This window comes from Haplochromis burtoni, unplaced genomic scaffold (genome assembly GCF_018398535.1).
Source record: "Haplochromis burtoni strain Fernald_Lab_line unplaced genomic scaffold, NCSU_Asbu1 Contig_493, whole genome shotgun sequence".
NCBI lineage: Eukaryota > Metazoa > Chordata > Actinopteri > Cichliformes > Cichlidae > Haplochromis > Haplochromis burtoni.
The window spans coordinates 271,412-288,194 of NW_024582854.1; the positions used below are offsets into that span (position 1 = coordinate 271,412).

Consider the following 16,783-nt stretch of genomic DNA (forward strand, 5'->3'; position numbering starts at 1 on the left):
CAACACACACACACACACACACACACACACACACACACATACATACATACATACATACATACATACATATATGTATACACGCACGCGCACACACACAAACCCCATGATTGTAGTTGAATCTCCTACCCTTACCTTATCGCAAACCTGAACCTAGTCTTAATCCTGAATAAAGGTACTCTACAATGACTTCTGTGTTTATCCCCATGGTAACAAAAATCTCCATGGATACAAAAGGGCACAGGCTGTTAACCTTGCTGCCATCTGGCAAGTGATAAAAAAAGTATCTCCAGCCGTGCAGCCTAACCTCAGAGCATGAAGAAACGGAATCTCCAGTTTTACATCATGACTGAAATGAATGTTGAGTCTTTATTCCTGAATGGGTCAGTTTATCCAAGCATGATAAAACATGGACATGTTTTTTTTAATAGTGTTTTAGTGCAAATGCAGCGCTACACACCAAAGAAGGCTTCCACCCGAACGTGAAGGCTGCATGCCAGGTCCAGAAAGCAGACACAGTGAGGTAAGGTCACATAAGGATTAATAAACACTCTCAGCCTCCCATCATGCTACTACACACATCTCTACACTGTGGGTTTAAATTATATTAATGAGTTTCTGATTAATTTGGTCTTCTAAATCACATTAGACTGACTGTGTCAGCTGACGCTCCTGCCACATCTGACCACTTTCTGTTGGTGGTGTTTTTAAAGAAAAGGCTAATGGCATTTATTTTTACAAACCACTTTTTTTTAAAAAGGCCAAAACCATTGACTTTCCTTTGATGTTTACTCCTCGTAAAGAAGTAAATCTGAACAAACTAGTCTCACGTAAATACAGTAAGGTTTATGTAGGATAGGTACATTTTAGCCTCTCTTTACCATCCCAGTGTGTGAAGGGGGGGGGGGGCATGCATAAAAATAGCTGTAATTCCTGCATTACTGAGGCAGTGATGCAGAACTCCTTAAATTAAGTCTTCACTTCACTTTACTAAATTCCCAGTGCTTCCAACATATCAAGTATTTATGTAATTAAATGTTTGAGTGATTTCTCCATGCTGTGGAATACCCTGCTGTGTATTTTCATGATTTTGAGTGAATGCTGACAGTTGTGGATTTCTGTTCTCAGCTTTAATGTTGCTAAGGTCATCGTCGTGGGTGATGTTGCAGTTGGCAAAACGTGTCTGATCAGCAGGTAAGAAGCTTTTATATAGCTACAGCTCTATATGTTATATAGCTTGATATATAGAGACATGATGAACATGACCTCCTGAAATTAAAACTGAATGTCACAATGGGGGAAGAAATGTGATTTAAGTGAACATGAATAGTTTTTGGTGTCAGACTGGCTGTTCTGAGTATTTCAGAAAATGCTGATCTTCAGTTTACAGAGAATGGTCAGAAAAAGATAGAATATCCAGTGAGCAGTAATTCTCTGTGGAAGAAACACCTTGCTGATTTCAGAGTTTAAAGGAGAACGGCCAGACCGCTGTTAGAAAGACAAAAAAAGTCAAGCATCCACTGGTATGCAGAAGACCATCACTGAGTGCACAGCATGTTGAACCTTAAAGCAGATGAGCTGCAGCAGCAGAAGACCACACCAGGTGTCACTCCTGTCATCCAAGCAGGAGACTGAGATTACAATTCACAGAACCTGAAAAAATGTTTCCTGGTTTGATGATTCTCAATTTGTGCTGAAACATTCAGAGGTAGGGTCAGAATTTAGGGTAAACAGCATGACAACATTGATCCCACCTGCTTTGTGTCACTGGTGTAATGGTGTGGGGCGTGAATTTACCTAACACTTTTTGTTCACCTAAATTACACCTAAAGCATAACATACTAAGGCAGAAACTTTCAATCACACATAAAGACAATGAGCATGTGCACAGAGCTGAGGCTCATTTGTTTTTCTCATCCTCATTACTAGGGATGGGTATCGTTTAGGTTTTATCCGATACCAGTACCAAACCGGTACTTTTGAAACGGTGCCGGTGCTTAAACGGTGCTCGAACCGGTGCTTAAAGAATCAAGAACACAAACTTTGTCCAAAAACCTCTCATGTTCAGCTGTTTTTTTGTAAAAAGATAACAATGTTAGCCTTTTCTGCAGCTATAGGGCATATATGGTATCACTCTTGGCTGGAAGCAGTGCTTAAACAATGGAAAAAACACAAACTTTGTCCAAAAACCTCTCATGTTTACTGTTTTCCACTTTTTCTTTGGTCATTTTAGCCTTTTTGGCCAGGGTGAAGGGAGTATCTGCCATCAAACAAGAAGACAGCCGCATGTAGCTATGATGATGTTTGCTAGTTCACCTTACCTGCATTAATGTAATAACGTGGTTAGCCTACTCAACGTAAATTACACACGAACAACATTAAGCTACTCACGCAGAGAAGAACGGCTGCTGCTGCATCATCATCCGTCATCATTTCTGCTACACTGGCAGGGCTAGGGGCCAGGACTCTCCTCTTCGGGTTTTTGGGGGATGTTGCTAACTCCGGGTCTGATAACAGGCACCACACCCGCAGTAGATGTGCTCGGTGTGAGGTCTCGCAGCAAGCTATCAAATACGGCGCATTTCTGGCTTTTAAAAAAACGCTATGCGTCGCCAGGTGTTTCATCAGATTCGAGGTGTTTCCTCCTTTTCACAGTATCACCTTAAAGCACTTGTTGCCGGCTGCTGAGTTTGCATATTTTGCTGTGAAGTACAGCCAGACTTTGACCGCTTCGCTTTGGGCATTTTTAATCTGTAGCTCTGCTCTAAAAGAACGTACGTACCTGGGCCCGCCTACTACGCTCGCAAAGGTAAAATGATTGGCTAGAATCCAAAGTGTATGACATCTCAGGGAAAAAAAAGCACCGAAATGTGCGCTGCTTTTCGGTCTGGTTACTACCGTTTATGTCAGAACCGGTACCCATCCCTACTCATTACAGGTTAATAGTTTCAGCAGAAACCATGCCACTCAGGATGAAGGCTTTTATGATACCACAAATGTCATTTACATTTAATTACTAATGAATATTTGGAATATTTTGTATTTCAGTAGTAGGATGGAATCAGTTTACTGTATTGTTTGGTAAAAATGCTTAAGAAATGAAGCATTTTATTCAACAAATGTTAAAAAGATTTTCATTTTACCTTTCTTAGTCTGCCACCTGTCCCCTGTTGCTCTCAGGTTCTGTAAGGGTGCGTTTGAGAAGAACTACAAAGCGACTATAGGGGTGGATTTTGAGATGGAGCGCTTTGAGGTGCTTGGTGTTCCCTTCAGTTTACAGCTGTAAGTGTACTTCTTAACCAGAGAGAAACAGCCAGTTCGTAGACTGAGCCCTAGGGTCATATGAGTAATCTCCACGAAGAAGTTCAAATATGAGCAGTCTGTGTGTAATGAGATCACATAAATAGATAATTGTGGGGCTGTGCAGCATCCGCCTGATAATTTCACGATCTGGTTGTTCAGGCTGCTCAGTGCGACTTAAATGACATGCCTTGAATTCACTATGTCACCTTCAGATGTGCGTGTACCTGCTGTGAGTGCACATGTAGAATCAGTGTAATATTAAGGTAATCATTTTGGCATCTAGTCAACATTAGGACTCTAGTTCACTTTTAATCCCACTGTTTCTTTCACATTCACCAAATATTCCAAAGACGACCATTAAAGCTCTCGTGTGATCTGTTTTAGGTGGGATACAGCAGGTCAGGAGCGCTTCAAGTGTATCGCTTCCACCTATTACAGAGGAGCACAAGGTGAATGAAGATTCAAAATATAAATTTTTGTCTTTTAACTAAAGCTGGTGAAAGATTCGTGTTCTCGTTCTGACCCATATCAAACTGTCTGCATTTCTCCAGCCATTATTGTCGTGTTTGACTTAAGCAGTGTGGGCTCACTGGCTCATGCCAGGTAAGGCGTTTCCATTACAATGTCATTGTCAGATATTTTCTCTAAAAAGCCGATAAAATGTATGTGCGTGTATATGTGTGTGCATCCAGGCAGTGGCTGGAAGATGCTATGAAGGAAAATGACCCGTCCAGTGTCTTATTGTTCCTTGTCGGTACCAAGAAGGACCTCAGTGTGGGTGAATTTTATGAAAAAATTGTGAAACACTGAGATTTGACCTGACATTTTTAATGTAATAGTTGATTAATAAGTTGAAAATGTGAGGTGAGATTGTTACTGATTCAAAGCCTTTCATTCAAAATGAAATGCTTTGAATGATAGGCATTTTTTAGTTAATAATAAAAACTCTTGTCGTCATACATGACAGACTTTAACAGTAATAAAAATAGTTCTGCTTTCAATTTTAGTCTTCTGTAAAATGCCAGATATTGGGGAGTTTCGTTCTGATCAGTCAGATTGTTGATAATGGGTTGACTGGTTGCTGAAGTTGCCCTGCAGTGACTCATCACTCTCGCTCTGTCTGTGTTTTGCTCTTCAGTCTCCTGACCTGTTGGCTCAGATTGAGCAGGAAGCCATGAGGCTCTCTGAGGAAATCAAAGCAGAGTACTGGGCCGTGTCTGCAAAGTCAGGTGGGAGATAAACAGTCGGTCATCAAGCCTGAATGCTTTTCATTTTCATGTTTTGTTCTCTCAGTAAACTCTGTGACTTTGTTTTTGTCCAGGAGATGGTGTGAAGGACTTCTTCTTCCGTGTGGCTTCTTTGACTTTTGAGGCCAATGTTTTATCTGAGCTGGAGCGGAGCGGGTCGAGGCATGTTGGTGACATAATCAGTGAGTCCACATTATTCAGTGGTTGTTATCTGTTTCTGGTTGTTAGCACAAAAATGAAAGGTGCTGTGCTTTATCTGTTTATGTTTTTTGTGAGTAGGCAAAAACACATTTAAAAAAAAATCTTTTTTGCTTAGACACGCGGAGTGTTTTCTAATCTTACCTCCATTGATTGTCACTGGAGTGGCTTTCGACCAACTCAGTCCACAGTGGGTCAAAGCCAGACCTTCTCCAGTGAGGTCTGGAGACTCTGTAAGTGCCCCTGTAGCACAGTGATCCACCAAATAAATTGCTATTAATCAAACAAATGTGGTATGCCACTGAAAATTGTTAATACGTATAAAAATGATCTTGGCAGCATTAAAACAAGCCCACCTTTACCCCCTCTCATTAAAAAAGAGAATGATTGTGACATAGTAATCTGGGATCCTCTGTCATGAAATCACTCTCTTCCTTTCTGTGTGCAGAGATTATTGCTTTTTTTATTATCCAGCTCGCTGCCGGAGGAGCTTCGGGAATGTTTTGAGCAATGTTCCCTCTAAGCTGCGCACCTGGGCAATTGCGCACTGCTGGCACGATCTCTGCGCAGAAAAAATCTGCGTTGCGCACAAAAATAAAATCTAACCTGAATTGAAATTAAAGTAAATATGTTAACAATTCTGCTTTGCAGTGTTAGTCAGTAAGTGACTGGCTGCTCCAGTATGGGATTAGAACGATGCCACCCAATTGATGGAAAAACTGTGGACTTTATACCAGTTTTTCAATTGTGTTGATAGGCCACGTAAAACCAGAGTAATGATAAAAATAAATGCAATGTTTGGTTTTCTTCCTGAATACTATCGTTGTTTATATTTACTGCAGGAAGAAACGGCTAAATTGGCGTTTTATAAGAAAAAAGGCTCGAAAGCCTGTGAGCAAAAACAAAAACACCCCCACCCTTTCCCATTGGTCGAAAAATGTACCATGTCGACCAAACAAAACATGGCATTTGTTGTTTAGGGAGGGGGAAAGTTTTAGGAGTGACGGTGGTGTTTTGAGATGTGAGAGATTTGCAACGTTTAGCGTAAATCTTGTGTAGTTAGTGTGTAGTGTAGTTTTGTTGTGTGTGTCAGAACAATGAGGCGACTGCTGAGTGTTACAGGTGTTACAGGAGTGATACATCTCCTGTTGTCAGGCCTGCAGGTATCAGGCTGTTGTTCTCCTTTATCTCATAGTGGACAGAAATTAGTTTTTGGAGTGGCACAAATAATTTGTGTGGCATCAGATTCGATGCAGAAAACCTGATTGTTCTGTAAATAGTTTGAAATGTTTATTTTAAAAAAACGCCTTGGCTGCATTTTTAGGTAAACAGCTGCAAAAAACGTTGTTGTTTGCATAACTCAGTTACTTTTTTGAAGAAGTAACTATATAATTAATTGCCCAACACTGGTCATTATATACTGTATTTTGCAGAGAGAGAGTACCAGGACTCTCTCCCAGACCACAGACTCATAGTCATAATACAAGTCAGAGCTTTATTTAAAAAGAAAGAAAGAAAGAAAGAAAGCTGTGTTTTCAAAATTGGAGCTCAAGATATTTTTACTTCCAATAGGGACTAAGTTAAGTTATATAGGAAAAAACTCAAATCATTTTGTGTCCTTGATATTTTACACCCCTGAATGCTAACCACTGCTCTGCTATTGATGTTTCCTACTATAACACAAGCAATCTCTGTTTGTTTGTTTATCCACCAACTCCTCCTACACAACCGTGAGCTGAGAAATCAAAAGTCAAGGCACGCGTGTACATCTTGAGCCCCTACAGGTTCTTATATATATTAGATATGATGTCAGCATATTCTCTAGCAACCACCTAACAACAGGCTAATATGACCCATTTTTAGGTTTTGTGTACTTATGACACTTTATAAAAGCATCTTGATGTTTACAGTATCATTATTACAGAATTTGACACATTAGCTTATGAAGTTTACTGTATTTAGGGATTATATCAAAAGTTTAATGTCAGATAAATAACTGCATTTTTGGTGAAGTGGTTCCTCATTAAATTTAAGATGTAAATACATTTTACTGCTTATAAACTTACAATCATTCTTATATTGGTCTTCTATATATTTCTATAAACAACACCCACCACCCCTATGTTTTAACTTTTCTTTGTGTAATTAACCATATCAATGTGCCGATAGCATAAACAGACCAAACAGTAATGTAGCATAGGCATGTATTTGTACTGATGAAGGGAGAACTCCTGCGTAACCAATATGCCCCGTGTTCACTGCATCTGCCAGTTCATTGGTGTGACTTCTGTGTGTTAACATAGATATATCTTTGAGGAAATCTAACCGTTAAGATCCATTCACAAATGGTTTTGATTGTTCTATTGCTTCCAGTGAGAAAAAGAAAGCTCACATTGCTTATACGAATAACATAAAAGTGAAAAAAATTATATGTTTTTATTTATGTTGCTCACAGGGATCACAGACAGCACAGAGACCAGCCATAAACCAAAGAAGAAGCCCAACTGCTGCTGAGATTGGATGAATATCTGCTGGAAATTTTCTGAAGCAAAACGAAAACGGGACATGCAACAGGAAAATTAAGATAAAATGCGAACTGTACGGCTCGCTGTGAATATCATGAGTAGAACCCATGAAAGAAAGGTCACAGTGCTGATAATAACCTGAGAAGGATTCAGCAATAGGTCAAGATGTAAATTCTAAGTGGTTCCTGTAAACAGGCCTGTCAGCTGACTGATCTGAGCAGTGTAATCTCAGGAATGTTTACAGCTGACTGCGGCGACAACAAACCGGCCATTGTGATGTCCCTGATTATGTAAACGTTTATGAGAAGAGGAAGATTATTCTCCACTACAACCACCATTAAATTGCACTTTGTTGATGCCTTTAAAACATCTGTTTGAAGGAGCGTTTTTCTCCTGCTGAAATGTCAGTGATGGGCTGAATGCATTTTTTTAAAAGAAGGGGGGAGTGGGCCTTAGAGGCCTCCTGTCATGTGTCTCTCTGCTGCTAATTTGATGCGTACGCCAACTCCAGTGACCACGGTCACACCCGTTACACATCCCTCTCCTCTGAGATAACTGTTCTCATGATCTTGAAAATGGAGGGATTGTTTGCAGGAATGGGAAAAAGCAGCAAGCTCAATCTGCTTCCACTGAATTTCGTCAGTAAGCCAGACAGCAAGAACGTGGGTGTCTTGGATATATTGTTTTAACTCATATTATACAGATTCTTTAGGTATTGAAATCTTTCCCACACCTCCACAGTGTTGTAAATAATATAAAAGAGGCTAAATTAAATTGTTATCATCACATCTCTAACTATAAACCAAGGTAAAATTACATTCTCTATCCTATTGTTGACTCCAAGGTTGGACGTAAGCTGCCGGTGAGGAAATAAAAACAACAGACAAACGTGCCCATCATATCATCAAGAATAAGACACGAAGCTTCATATGAACACTTTTATTAAAGGGATCACAGGTAGAAAAAGCCATCAGCAGTGCTGGAGACCAGCTACTGCCGACAACCAATCACAGCCTCGCTGAGACACGTGAGATCTCCACCTGGCAAGAAATGTAAAAGCCAGAGCATTTACTCCAAAACCATAATTAAAAAGATTATGCATATTATGGGACCATGTTGCTTCGCACACAGCAAAATTAAACACACCTCTGAATACCAGTGCTGCCTGTTTGTACTCTGGCACAAACAGCAAGAGTAAAACTGAATCCATGAATCAGAGAGAACCAGGGTGGCCATAAACTGTCATGCAGTTCAGAACATTACACAGAGTTTAGGAATATAAGCAGTGGGAAGTCAGTCTGATAGTATATTCGGTTGATAGTGTTAGAAAAACTTTAGCTCATCCACTGGAATATTGGAAATTTTGAAGGCTGTGATATCAGTGAGAAAAGAGATACTGACTCAGGCAGAATTACAGCAGCAGCACGTGGCGATCACATCTTTTAAGATGGCAAACATCATAAACCAGTATTCACTGAACTGCACACATTTAACATACACGAAATTCAGATCTGGGTAAACTTTAAAATCAACATCTGACAGACTAATGAAAGTTTCGTCAACAATCTGCCAGTCAGAGAGCAGGTACTAAAAACAACAGTTTTAAACTGAAGACAACTTCTGCATATTGAAACACAAGAAGTCATCAAAAACACCCTGTTTTCAGTGTGGCACTTCATTAATTAATGACCACACAGAACAGGCCACTTAAATTTCAGCAATACATTAGAGGCTATCTACAGGAGCCAATCACACGGTGTCAGCTGATCATATCACAGCGTGTGGTGGAGACAATAATCTGTAACTCATGCCTGACGGAAGCTGGCGTTATAAATCCTGTCACCGGGTGTGTCTGCTCAGTAACATGTGTGTTTGCTTTGACAGATGTGAAGATTGAAGTCTTAAGATTCAAACAAGAAAAAAAAAAGTCTTTATTCGTTCTGACGCATTCATACAAATATTCAATTTCCTCATTGGCTTGGCAAAGAGCTCTTTTGGCAACTGCTCATAAAACTCCGCCAAACATGACCGGGTTGTTGTTCCCCATCTGTCAGACCTATTTCCTCGATCAAACTAAAACCAATGGCAATGTCAGTGTAGGTCCATATCCTATACGTAACTGCTTCCACATACTTCAAGTGTTTTTTTTTCTCCTTTATTTATGTCATTCTACTGACATTTTGAATGATGTATACAGTGTTATTCTGACTGTACAAAATACTATGCAGCCATAGCATGAGGTGGCTGGAGGTGAGGTTATGAAACATTTGATGGGTCGACGGGAAGACGAGATATGGGCTGGGTGACACCAGAGTGAAAACTGCTGCTACAATATCATGAGGTGAAGGGGAAAACATGAAGAGTCAAGGTGAAGATGGGGCTGATGGGATGTTGGGGAGAGAAAGGGTAATGGGTTATCTGGATGAAGAAGCAGTACAAAGGGACAAAGTTGGGTGTGTGGGGGGGTACAGCAACGCCCCCCTTTGTCCCCTATCGGTCCATTTCATCCAGCAGGGGTGTGGCGTCTCCAGTGATTGACATGGGTGTGCTCTCGATCATAGGGCTGGGTGACGGTCGTGGCGTCATCCTCTGAGATTTCTTTCTGCCCTCTGCTTCCTTTTCCTTCAGCCACTGCTCGGCCATCTTGCCCCAGTCTACTGCGGTGGAGCTGCTGCTGCTTGGCCTGCAGTAACAGAGGACAGAGGGAGATGGCTTTATTGGACAGCATATGAAAGGAAACCCAACCGAACATTGGGAGGCTGTTTAGATTTAATATAATTCTTACTACAGGTTTAGCACCGCCTTGTGGCAGAAAACTGCAACATGAACATAAATTGTTGCCTGGCAGAGTGACAAACTTCAAAACAGACATTTCACTTTTAAGAGTTGGAGGTGAGGGAAAAATCTGAACTGCAGATGAAGTCTTAGCACAAATAACTAAGACTGAAGGACTGCCATTTTGTACTTACTTTGGCTGCTGTTGTGGCGTCCGTCCTCGGGATGAGGTGGATGATGACGGCGTGCCCGATGAGTGGCCGTGGTGACTGCTGTGATGGCCGTGATGGCCATGATGTGACATGTGGCTTCCATGTGGGTGGGCGTGGGCATGAGAATGTGAAGACTGAGGGGTGGAGCCTGGGTATTGCGGTGTGCCCAAAGCTTGCTGGCTCGGTGTGGTATACGAGTAGCTGGGCGTCATCATGGGTGTCGCCATAGGTTGCTGAGGTGTGGCAAACACCTGCAGGAAATGAAGTACACATCGATTGTGAAATGAGTCGAGGTAAAACCACATTCAGTCGGCTTTAATGCTGCCAAAAAACTTTTGTTCCAATTTCCTTCAGTGATGGGGACCCAAAGGTAGACAATGTCACCAAATCATTCTGATCATGTCAACAAACATGCTAATGTTTTGGTCTTGTGGCCATCATCAGAAATAGTCTGATAGATAATATTTAATGTGGCAAAAACCTTAGGAACTCAATTATTAATAATTAGACAAAGGGTCAATCTTATCTTGTAATTCAGGTTTCCAATAGTGTCCGGGACAGGTCACCATATCAGCTAATGATCCGTTTTCCGAACTGCACCATCACAAGCTGGTATTTACCATTTCCACAGAACCCAATTTATCTCTAGTGGACACCGTGCACAACTCCCAACAGTCTGTTGGGAGTAATCACAATCCCCAAAACATCCTCTTCTCTTTTAAAAACAAGAAAGCTGTCCTCACATGATAGGCAGACGAACTCCCTCCACCTCCTGTGCTGCCACCGTAGCCGTACTGGCTGGAGCCCCACTGTGCAGGTGTGGTGTTGGGGTTCTGACCCTGGCCCGTGACTGCGGCGATGGCATTGAACATCTGAGATGTCATGTTGCGTGGGAGGGCGTTGACAGCTCGTGTCAAGTCTAGTGAGAAAGGAGGGAATACAGCAGAAAACTGTAAAATTAATAGAGCCTAAATTGAAAATCTAGATTAATAAATTGGGGGAAGACTGCGGGGCTCACCTGCAATGTTAATATTGGCTGGGGTAGCGTTCAGGGAGGCAGGCGTCCTTGTTCGGCTGCTGTTACTGGGAGTGATGCCTTGAATGAAGGAGAAAATGTTTAAACAATCACCTATAATGTATTTTAGGAGCTGTGATACATTTTATAATGTATAGTTATAGCACTTTCATACCTGGCACAGGGTCCTGAAAATGGTCCTTAAACCACCGGAAAAGCCCATTCACCGTAGGAAAAATCTGTGAACGGTAGCGGAATCCATCTGGGGTAATAGTCACATACTCAATCCTATGGAGAGGATAAAAAATAAAGCATTTCACATGAAGGACAACCTTCCTGTTAATCAACCAGAAACCTTTCAATAAATAAATAAATAAATGTATATTTGTACCACATTTATACATCCGACTTCACATTTTCTTTCATGAAAGTAGGAAACAAACATTTCCACATACCGTGGTTTTGCACGTGGTTGGTAGCCCAGGATGAATTTTCCTGGTAGATCTTTGCATGCTGAAATAAAGTAAGGGATGAAGGTGGGCTTCTCCCTCTTTGTCCGCATCAGCAACTCTTCCATTTTCTGACAGATAAAGAACAAGATGAGCAAGATAAGATGTGCAAGCCAAGACAAAACAAACAAACAGCTCACGACTCAATTATAAGAACAATGTCACAAAAAAAACCCTCAATATACATACCTCCCTGTTTCCCCTGTTGCACTCCTGGAAGTACTTATGCCCCAGCATATCCCGGGCAAATGACGCCATTGGCTGAATGTACCGAGCAGTAATTTCATCCAGATCTTCAAACTCCTGCAGTGAATCAAAAAAAAAACAAACTCTGTAAGCAACACTTCAACACCCCCCCCCCCAACAACAAAACCAGCTTACCTCATTGTTGATCCACAGAGTGTGCCCTAAGCTGAAAGCATTCTCTTTGCCTTCTTCTCTCACATCAACATGCTGGTAGATGCCATCAGCCACCTATAAAACATTATATTTAGTCAGAGTGGAGCATTTGGTACCAAAGAAATCATTTAAGTCTTTGTCGCGTCTTACTGCCAGGTCTTGGACACAGCATTTTAAGCAAGAAGCATTTTATTACATTTGTTATTTTCAATCAACCAAAGTTTTAACCCTTCTGCAGTGCTCGTTTTCTTACCTTCCAGGTGACTGTGAGGTGGTTTTCTCCCTTGCTACTGGGCCTAATAATTAAGTCACCCTGATCCAGGGTCTCCATCATCTTCTCTGCCTGGTTGAAACTGATGTTGTGGAAGTTGGGGTGGGCAATCACACGCTTTATATATGCTAAAAAGCCAAAGACAAATGGTATAAGAATTAATTATGTTAAAGTCCACACTACTAAGATTTAAAAAAATGCAGTGCTGTCTGCAACTTCAACAACCAAATATGTTTTGTATACTTCATATACTCACGTGTTCGCTGTTGTTTCTTTTTGAACTCCTCCTCCAGCTTTTGGTCTTCAGACTCTGTGTCAAAGTCATAGTAGCTGTCCTTAGGGAGCTTCCATTCGTTGGCCTTGTCCATTAGATCAGAGGTGCGACACGTGAGGTCAACGCTGAATTTCTCAATGTCGATTTTCATGATTCGACAGTGAACTGTCATGCCCACCTAAAGTAGAGGGAGGGAAAATCTGTTAACACACCAACCAAGGCTGAAGGATGAAAAATGGAAAGTAGTAATAATACAGCTCTATCAGGACTGGGCAGTGTAAGTGGACAAACAGGAAAACAATTGCAGGTGAGATCAACCAAATAAAGGGGGCACAACAAAAAATGCCTCACCTTGACCCTCTCCTCAGGGTGTTTGACCACTTTGTCACTGAGAAACTTTGTGGGAATGAAACCCTGAACACCATTATCTAATCTGGACCGTACTCCAATGGCCTGACCTGGACATGACCCACTGTCAAAGTGGTTCCACACCTAAAGCACCACACACAATGAAAATTATAAACATGATCGTCATGGCATATCTGTAACACAAAGTTCACTCAGAAAAAGAAATAAAGAAAACTCGATGTGTGGTACCTCGCTCAGTTCGGGGAAATTGTCCTGCTGGCAGAAGGGGCACTGCCAAAGGCCTGTAGCATCATTACGGATGGCCTGGTCATAGCTCTCTCCCTGAGGGCGCCGGTGAGCGATGCCAGTTACTACACTAGTGATCAGCTTACCTGAAAGAAAGATATGAAAAACCTTAATCATAGGCTAAATTATGAATTACACATTTCTACCGTGGCAGACAATTGACCAGCATCACTCCATTGAACAAGTGAATGAGATTCTTATTGATGAACTGAGCTTAATTCGAGGCATCATATCTTAATGTAGTGTATATTACCGATATAAAAGGTCTCTGGAGTCTCCTTGGTGAGCATGTTGAAAACCTCCTCAGTGTTAGGGACTCTGTACGCAACTCGTAAGTCTTTATACCTACAGCTCAGCTCGGCACGGATGTCATACAAAGTAATTCCTTTGTTTCCGTAACCCTGCAGGCACATAACACAGTAGGATGACAGGTTTAAAAATATTGTGACCACAGACTCCTGAATCCAATGGTGGTAGAAGATAGAACTCTCCCTTTTCTGAATAAAAAGGTAAAATGGGCACATGAAAGACAAATAAAAAGAAATGCTTGTTTTTCTTGTTTTTTCTTTTTTTGGAGTGTTGGTTCCTCTTAGGCGTATTTTTCTTTGGCAGGATAAAGTATGATACTAAATTAGTCAAAGGTACAACACACACAGACACTGACTGACCTGTCTCTCAAGCTCTTCAGCAAATGCATCCAAGTCCAGATCTTTGAGACGTTCGGGATTTTCCAAGATCTCCTCCAGAGCTCCGGCTGGATTGGCATCTTCTGCCGACTCATCATACTCGAGCGCGTCTACAGCCATCTTGCGAGCCCACTCGTATGTCTCAGGGTGGACACGAGAACCATCCAGGACCTCAATGTAGGAGTCCGTACTGCCAGGAGAGTTTGAGAGAATGAAAAACCGAGGCTGATTTAAAATAATTCACAGAAGCATAATAGACTCAAACATGTGCACATCCAGCCCTTTGAGAAATATCGAAATGGTCTGAAAATTTCAAGACGAAGTTCCAACCTGTCCCCAAGCGAAGCCGTGTCAATTTTGATGAAACCAGCACAGTTGATAAAAACCTTGGGTCCCATGTGACACATTGTGACGAGCTGTGTTCTGTTTTCCAAACGAGTATTGTTCTGCTTCAGAATCTACACAAAATAAAATCACAGTGGTTAATAATGTTATCAATGATATCTTGCACATACGCTTTACATATCAGCAGCAGAAATGTATACCTTGAGAAGATGTGAACCCTTCCTTGGTCCCAAACCACACACATACTGAACCAGGCTCTGAGTATGAGGGTGTGCGATGGCTCTGTTCACATCTACTCCAACCTCATTAACACGGTTGATGAACTCACAGTAAAGAGCATCGAGCAAATCCTCCTTCACCACATGTTCCTAAGACGGACAAGAGAGGACAAACTATTTTTTACATATGCACTGTATGTAGCTGCTGAAAAAAAACAGCAAGTCATGCTATGATTGAAGCTGGCCTACGATTGATGAATTCACATTGACTAATACACGATTACAAGACAGAGATCGAGAAGTGTCTGTCCTGCTTACCCTGTACATTTCTAAGTTTAAAAATTATTTTTACTAATACTGACATTACAGTGGGACACCGTAAAAACAATTTCACTACAATGGAAAAGGCTTGCATATGAGTCGAGTGTAGAGTTGATAATGAAACTGACATAAATCTAATTTATTATAATTTGTTCCTACAAATGATGCGTTTGACTAGGCTGAAAACTTGACTGAGAGGTTTCTACAGTTTAACTTTGCAGGACAAGCTTTGATTGCAGTAACAGGTGTATATGATGCTACAGAAGAAAACAAAGTAGACAAACATAGCAGTAAAAATCTCATGTTACCCACAAGAGAAAATGAGTAATGGTATCTTTGTAGTGAAGCAGCAGCTGGTATAAAACACCTTGCGATACCTAAAAATGCTAAGACAATACTGAGCAAAAAATACAGGGAATATAAAAAAAATTGATTTCAAAAAGCTCTCTTTGAAAGTACATATTAAAATAAATGGCTTAAGTTTTGCATCCAAAAATGACAACGTTCACAAGGTTAATCTGCCCCTCTCCAGACACACATCCATGCAATACTCAAAGTCCCAGACTTTTACGAGCATGTCTGGAGTCAAAGCAGCAACTGCTGTTGTTATGCATTTCACCAGCAACCCTGTGAAACTCAAAAATCCCCTCTTTCTAACATTACAGTAAAAGCATTTTGAATTTGGATGATTCTTTTTGATTTACCCTGTATATACTAGCCAATCAAAAATCAATGTCTTCATTCACTCACCTGCAGTGGGTGTAGTTTGAGGCAGAGAATATCCTCATCAGTGCTGCAGACCTGAGCATACTCCACCAGCGGATCCTGGATCTTCCTGGCTATTGAAACAGCCTGTCGCAGCAACGGAGGATAATCCCTAAAATCAGCCTGCAGACAGAAAGCAACAGGATCACAAGAAATAATGAGAGCTAACAGAGGGTTGAAATTGAACACGCTTGCCGGTTGACTAACAAACAATTAAACCACAGACATCTGTGTAATTCTATTGTAGGTGACATAACAAATATGTACCTCAGACTTCTTGCTGTTCATGTACAGCGTGGCCAGTTCATTGTCAACAAGTTCCACTCCTACAGCAGGCAGAGAGGACTCCTGCTCAAGCTCGCCGATAGTTCTCTTGATGTCCTCCATTATCATTTGGGCATCTCTGTAAACACGTTCATGTTTTTAACATTTCTGCTCTACATTGTGTATGCTGTTAAAAATGTGTACAAGCATACATCCAGAAAAAACAGGAGGTAATCTGGTGATTTACCGGTTTTCTCCAGCAACAGCTACTACATGAGGTTTCTTGCCTGACAGAAACCTCTTGAGATTTTCAATGTCACTGGCCTGATTAGACACAATTTAAACAAAGACTTTTAAGTGACTTGTTTTCAACAAAAAACATTACAGAGGTGCTACAGCTGTGTTTTCTGCTTCTACCTTCTTCTCTCTCTCATCCTCCCTGAAGGCGTTCCTTCTCTTCATGAAGTAGGGTAGACGAAGAAAATCCATCACCTCTCCCTCCCCGTTGATCAGAGCACAGAATACTGGAGTATCTCTGCCAGAGTAAAGTTTATATACATGAAAATCTTACTACTTTTTTTCGTATATGCTATACTTAAATGTCTGTGCTTTGCTGAACGCACCAACAACTCAAGCTACTGATATATACACACCTGCTGGGCGCATAGGCTACACCAAGCACTCTGATGCCTTTTCCCTGATTCTCATCCATCAGATCATCATCTTCCTCAACCTGCTGATCTGGCCTGTACGGAGCCACTTTCAGCCAGTTATACAGTCGGCGACAGCAGGACTTCAATGATAA

The 16,783-nt window shown here is 41.2% G+C and overlaps 2 protein-coding genes across 5 annotated transcripts in view; one reads left to right on the top strand and one right to left on the bottom strand.

Annotated features, from left to right (window-relative positions):
- rab34b (RAB34, member RAS oncogene family b) overlaps nucleotides 1-8,097 on the top strand; it is a 9,237-nt gene extending 1,140 nt beyond the window's left edge. For all 3 annotated transcript variants that reach the window (XM_005946779.3, XM_005946778.3, XM_005946776.3), the window contains exons 3-11: nucleotides 429-520; nucleotides 1,126-1,191; nucleotides 3,178-3,279; nucleotides 3,685-3,749; nucleotides 3,852-3,903; nucleotides 3,993-4,074; nucleotides 4,439-4,529; nucleotides 4,622-4,729; nucleotides 7,201-8,097. In XM_005946779.3, coding sequence (XP_005946841.1) covers nucleotides 429-520; nucleotides 1,126-1,191; nucleotides 3,178-3,279; nucleotides 3,685-3,749; nucleotides 3,852-3,903; nucleotides 3,993-4,074; nucleotides 4,439-4,529; nucleotides 4,622-4,729; nucleotides 7,201-7,259 — 717 coding nt within the window. In that variant the 3' untranslated portion in view covers nucleotides 7,260-8,097. The remainder of the gene's footprint in view (nucleotides 1-428; nucleotides 521-1,125; nucleotides 1,192-3,177; nucleotides 3,280-3,684; nucleotides 3,750-3,851; nucleotides 3,904-3,992; nucleotides 4,075-4,438; nucleotides 4,530-4,621; nucleotides 4,730-7,200) is intronic.
- Nucleotides 8,098-8,194: 97 nt separating this feature from the next.
- supt6h (SPT6 homolog, histone chaperone and transcription elongation factor) overlaps nucleotides 8,195-16,783 on the bottom strand; it is a 16,876-nt gene continuing 8,287 nt past the window's right edge. For both annotated transcript variants that reach the window (XM_005946782.3, XM_005946780.3), the window contains exons 17-37: nucleotides 16,632-16,771; nucleotides 16,396-16,513; nucleotides 16,226-16,302; nucleotides 15,982-16,117; nucleotides 15,700-15,837; nucleotides 14,611-14,778; nucleotides 14,396-14,523; nucleotides 14,048-14,255; nucleotides 13,633-13,780; nucleotides 13,323-13,465; nucleotides 13,077-13,217; nucleotides 12,708-12,903; nucleotides 12,434-12,579; nucleotides 12,163-12,255; nucleotides 11,971-12,084; nucleotides 11,728-11,852; nucleotides 11,448-11,560; nucleotides 11,276-11,353; nucleotides 11,001-11,176; nucleotides 10,240-10,508; nucleotides 8,195-9,953 (exon numbers count right to left, since the gene is read on the bottom strand). In XM_005946782.3, coding sequence (XP_005946844.1) covers nucleotides 9,761-9,953; nucleotides 10,240-10,508; nucleotides 11,001-11,176; nucleotides 11,276-11,353; nucleotides 11,448-11,560; nucleotides 11,728-11,852; nucleotides 11,971-12,084; nucleotides 12,163-12,255; nucleotides 12,434-12,579; nucleotides 12,708-12,903; nucleotides 13,077-13,217; nucleotides 13,323-13,465; nucleotides 13,633-13,780; nucleotides 14,048-14,255; nucleotides 14,396-14,523; nucleotides 14,611-14,778; nucleotides 15,700-15,837; nucleotides 15,982-16,117; nucleotides 16,226-16,302; nucleotides 16,396-16,513; nucleotides 16,632-16,771 — 3,048 coding nt within the window. In that variant the 3' untranslated portion in view covers nucleotides 8,195-9,760. The remainder of the gene's footprint in view (nucleotides 9,954-10,239; nucleotides 10,509-11,000; nucleotides 11,177-11,275; nucleotides 11,354-11,447; nucleotides 11,561-11,727; nucleotides 11,853-11,970; nucleotides 12,085-12,162; nucleotides 12,256-12,433; nucleotides 12,580-12,707; nucleotides 12,904-13,076; nucleotides 13,218-13,322; nucleotides 13,466-13,632; nucleotides 13,781-14,047; nucleotides 14,256-14,395; nucleotides 14,524-14,610; nucleotides 14,779-15,699; nucleotides 15,838-15,981; nucleotides 16,118-16,225; nucleotides 16,303-16,395; nucleotides 16,514-16,631; nucleotides 16,772-16,783) is intronic.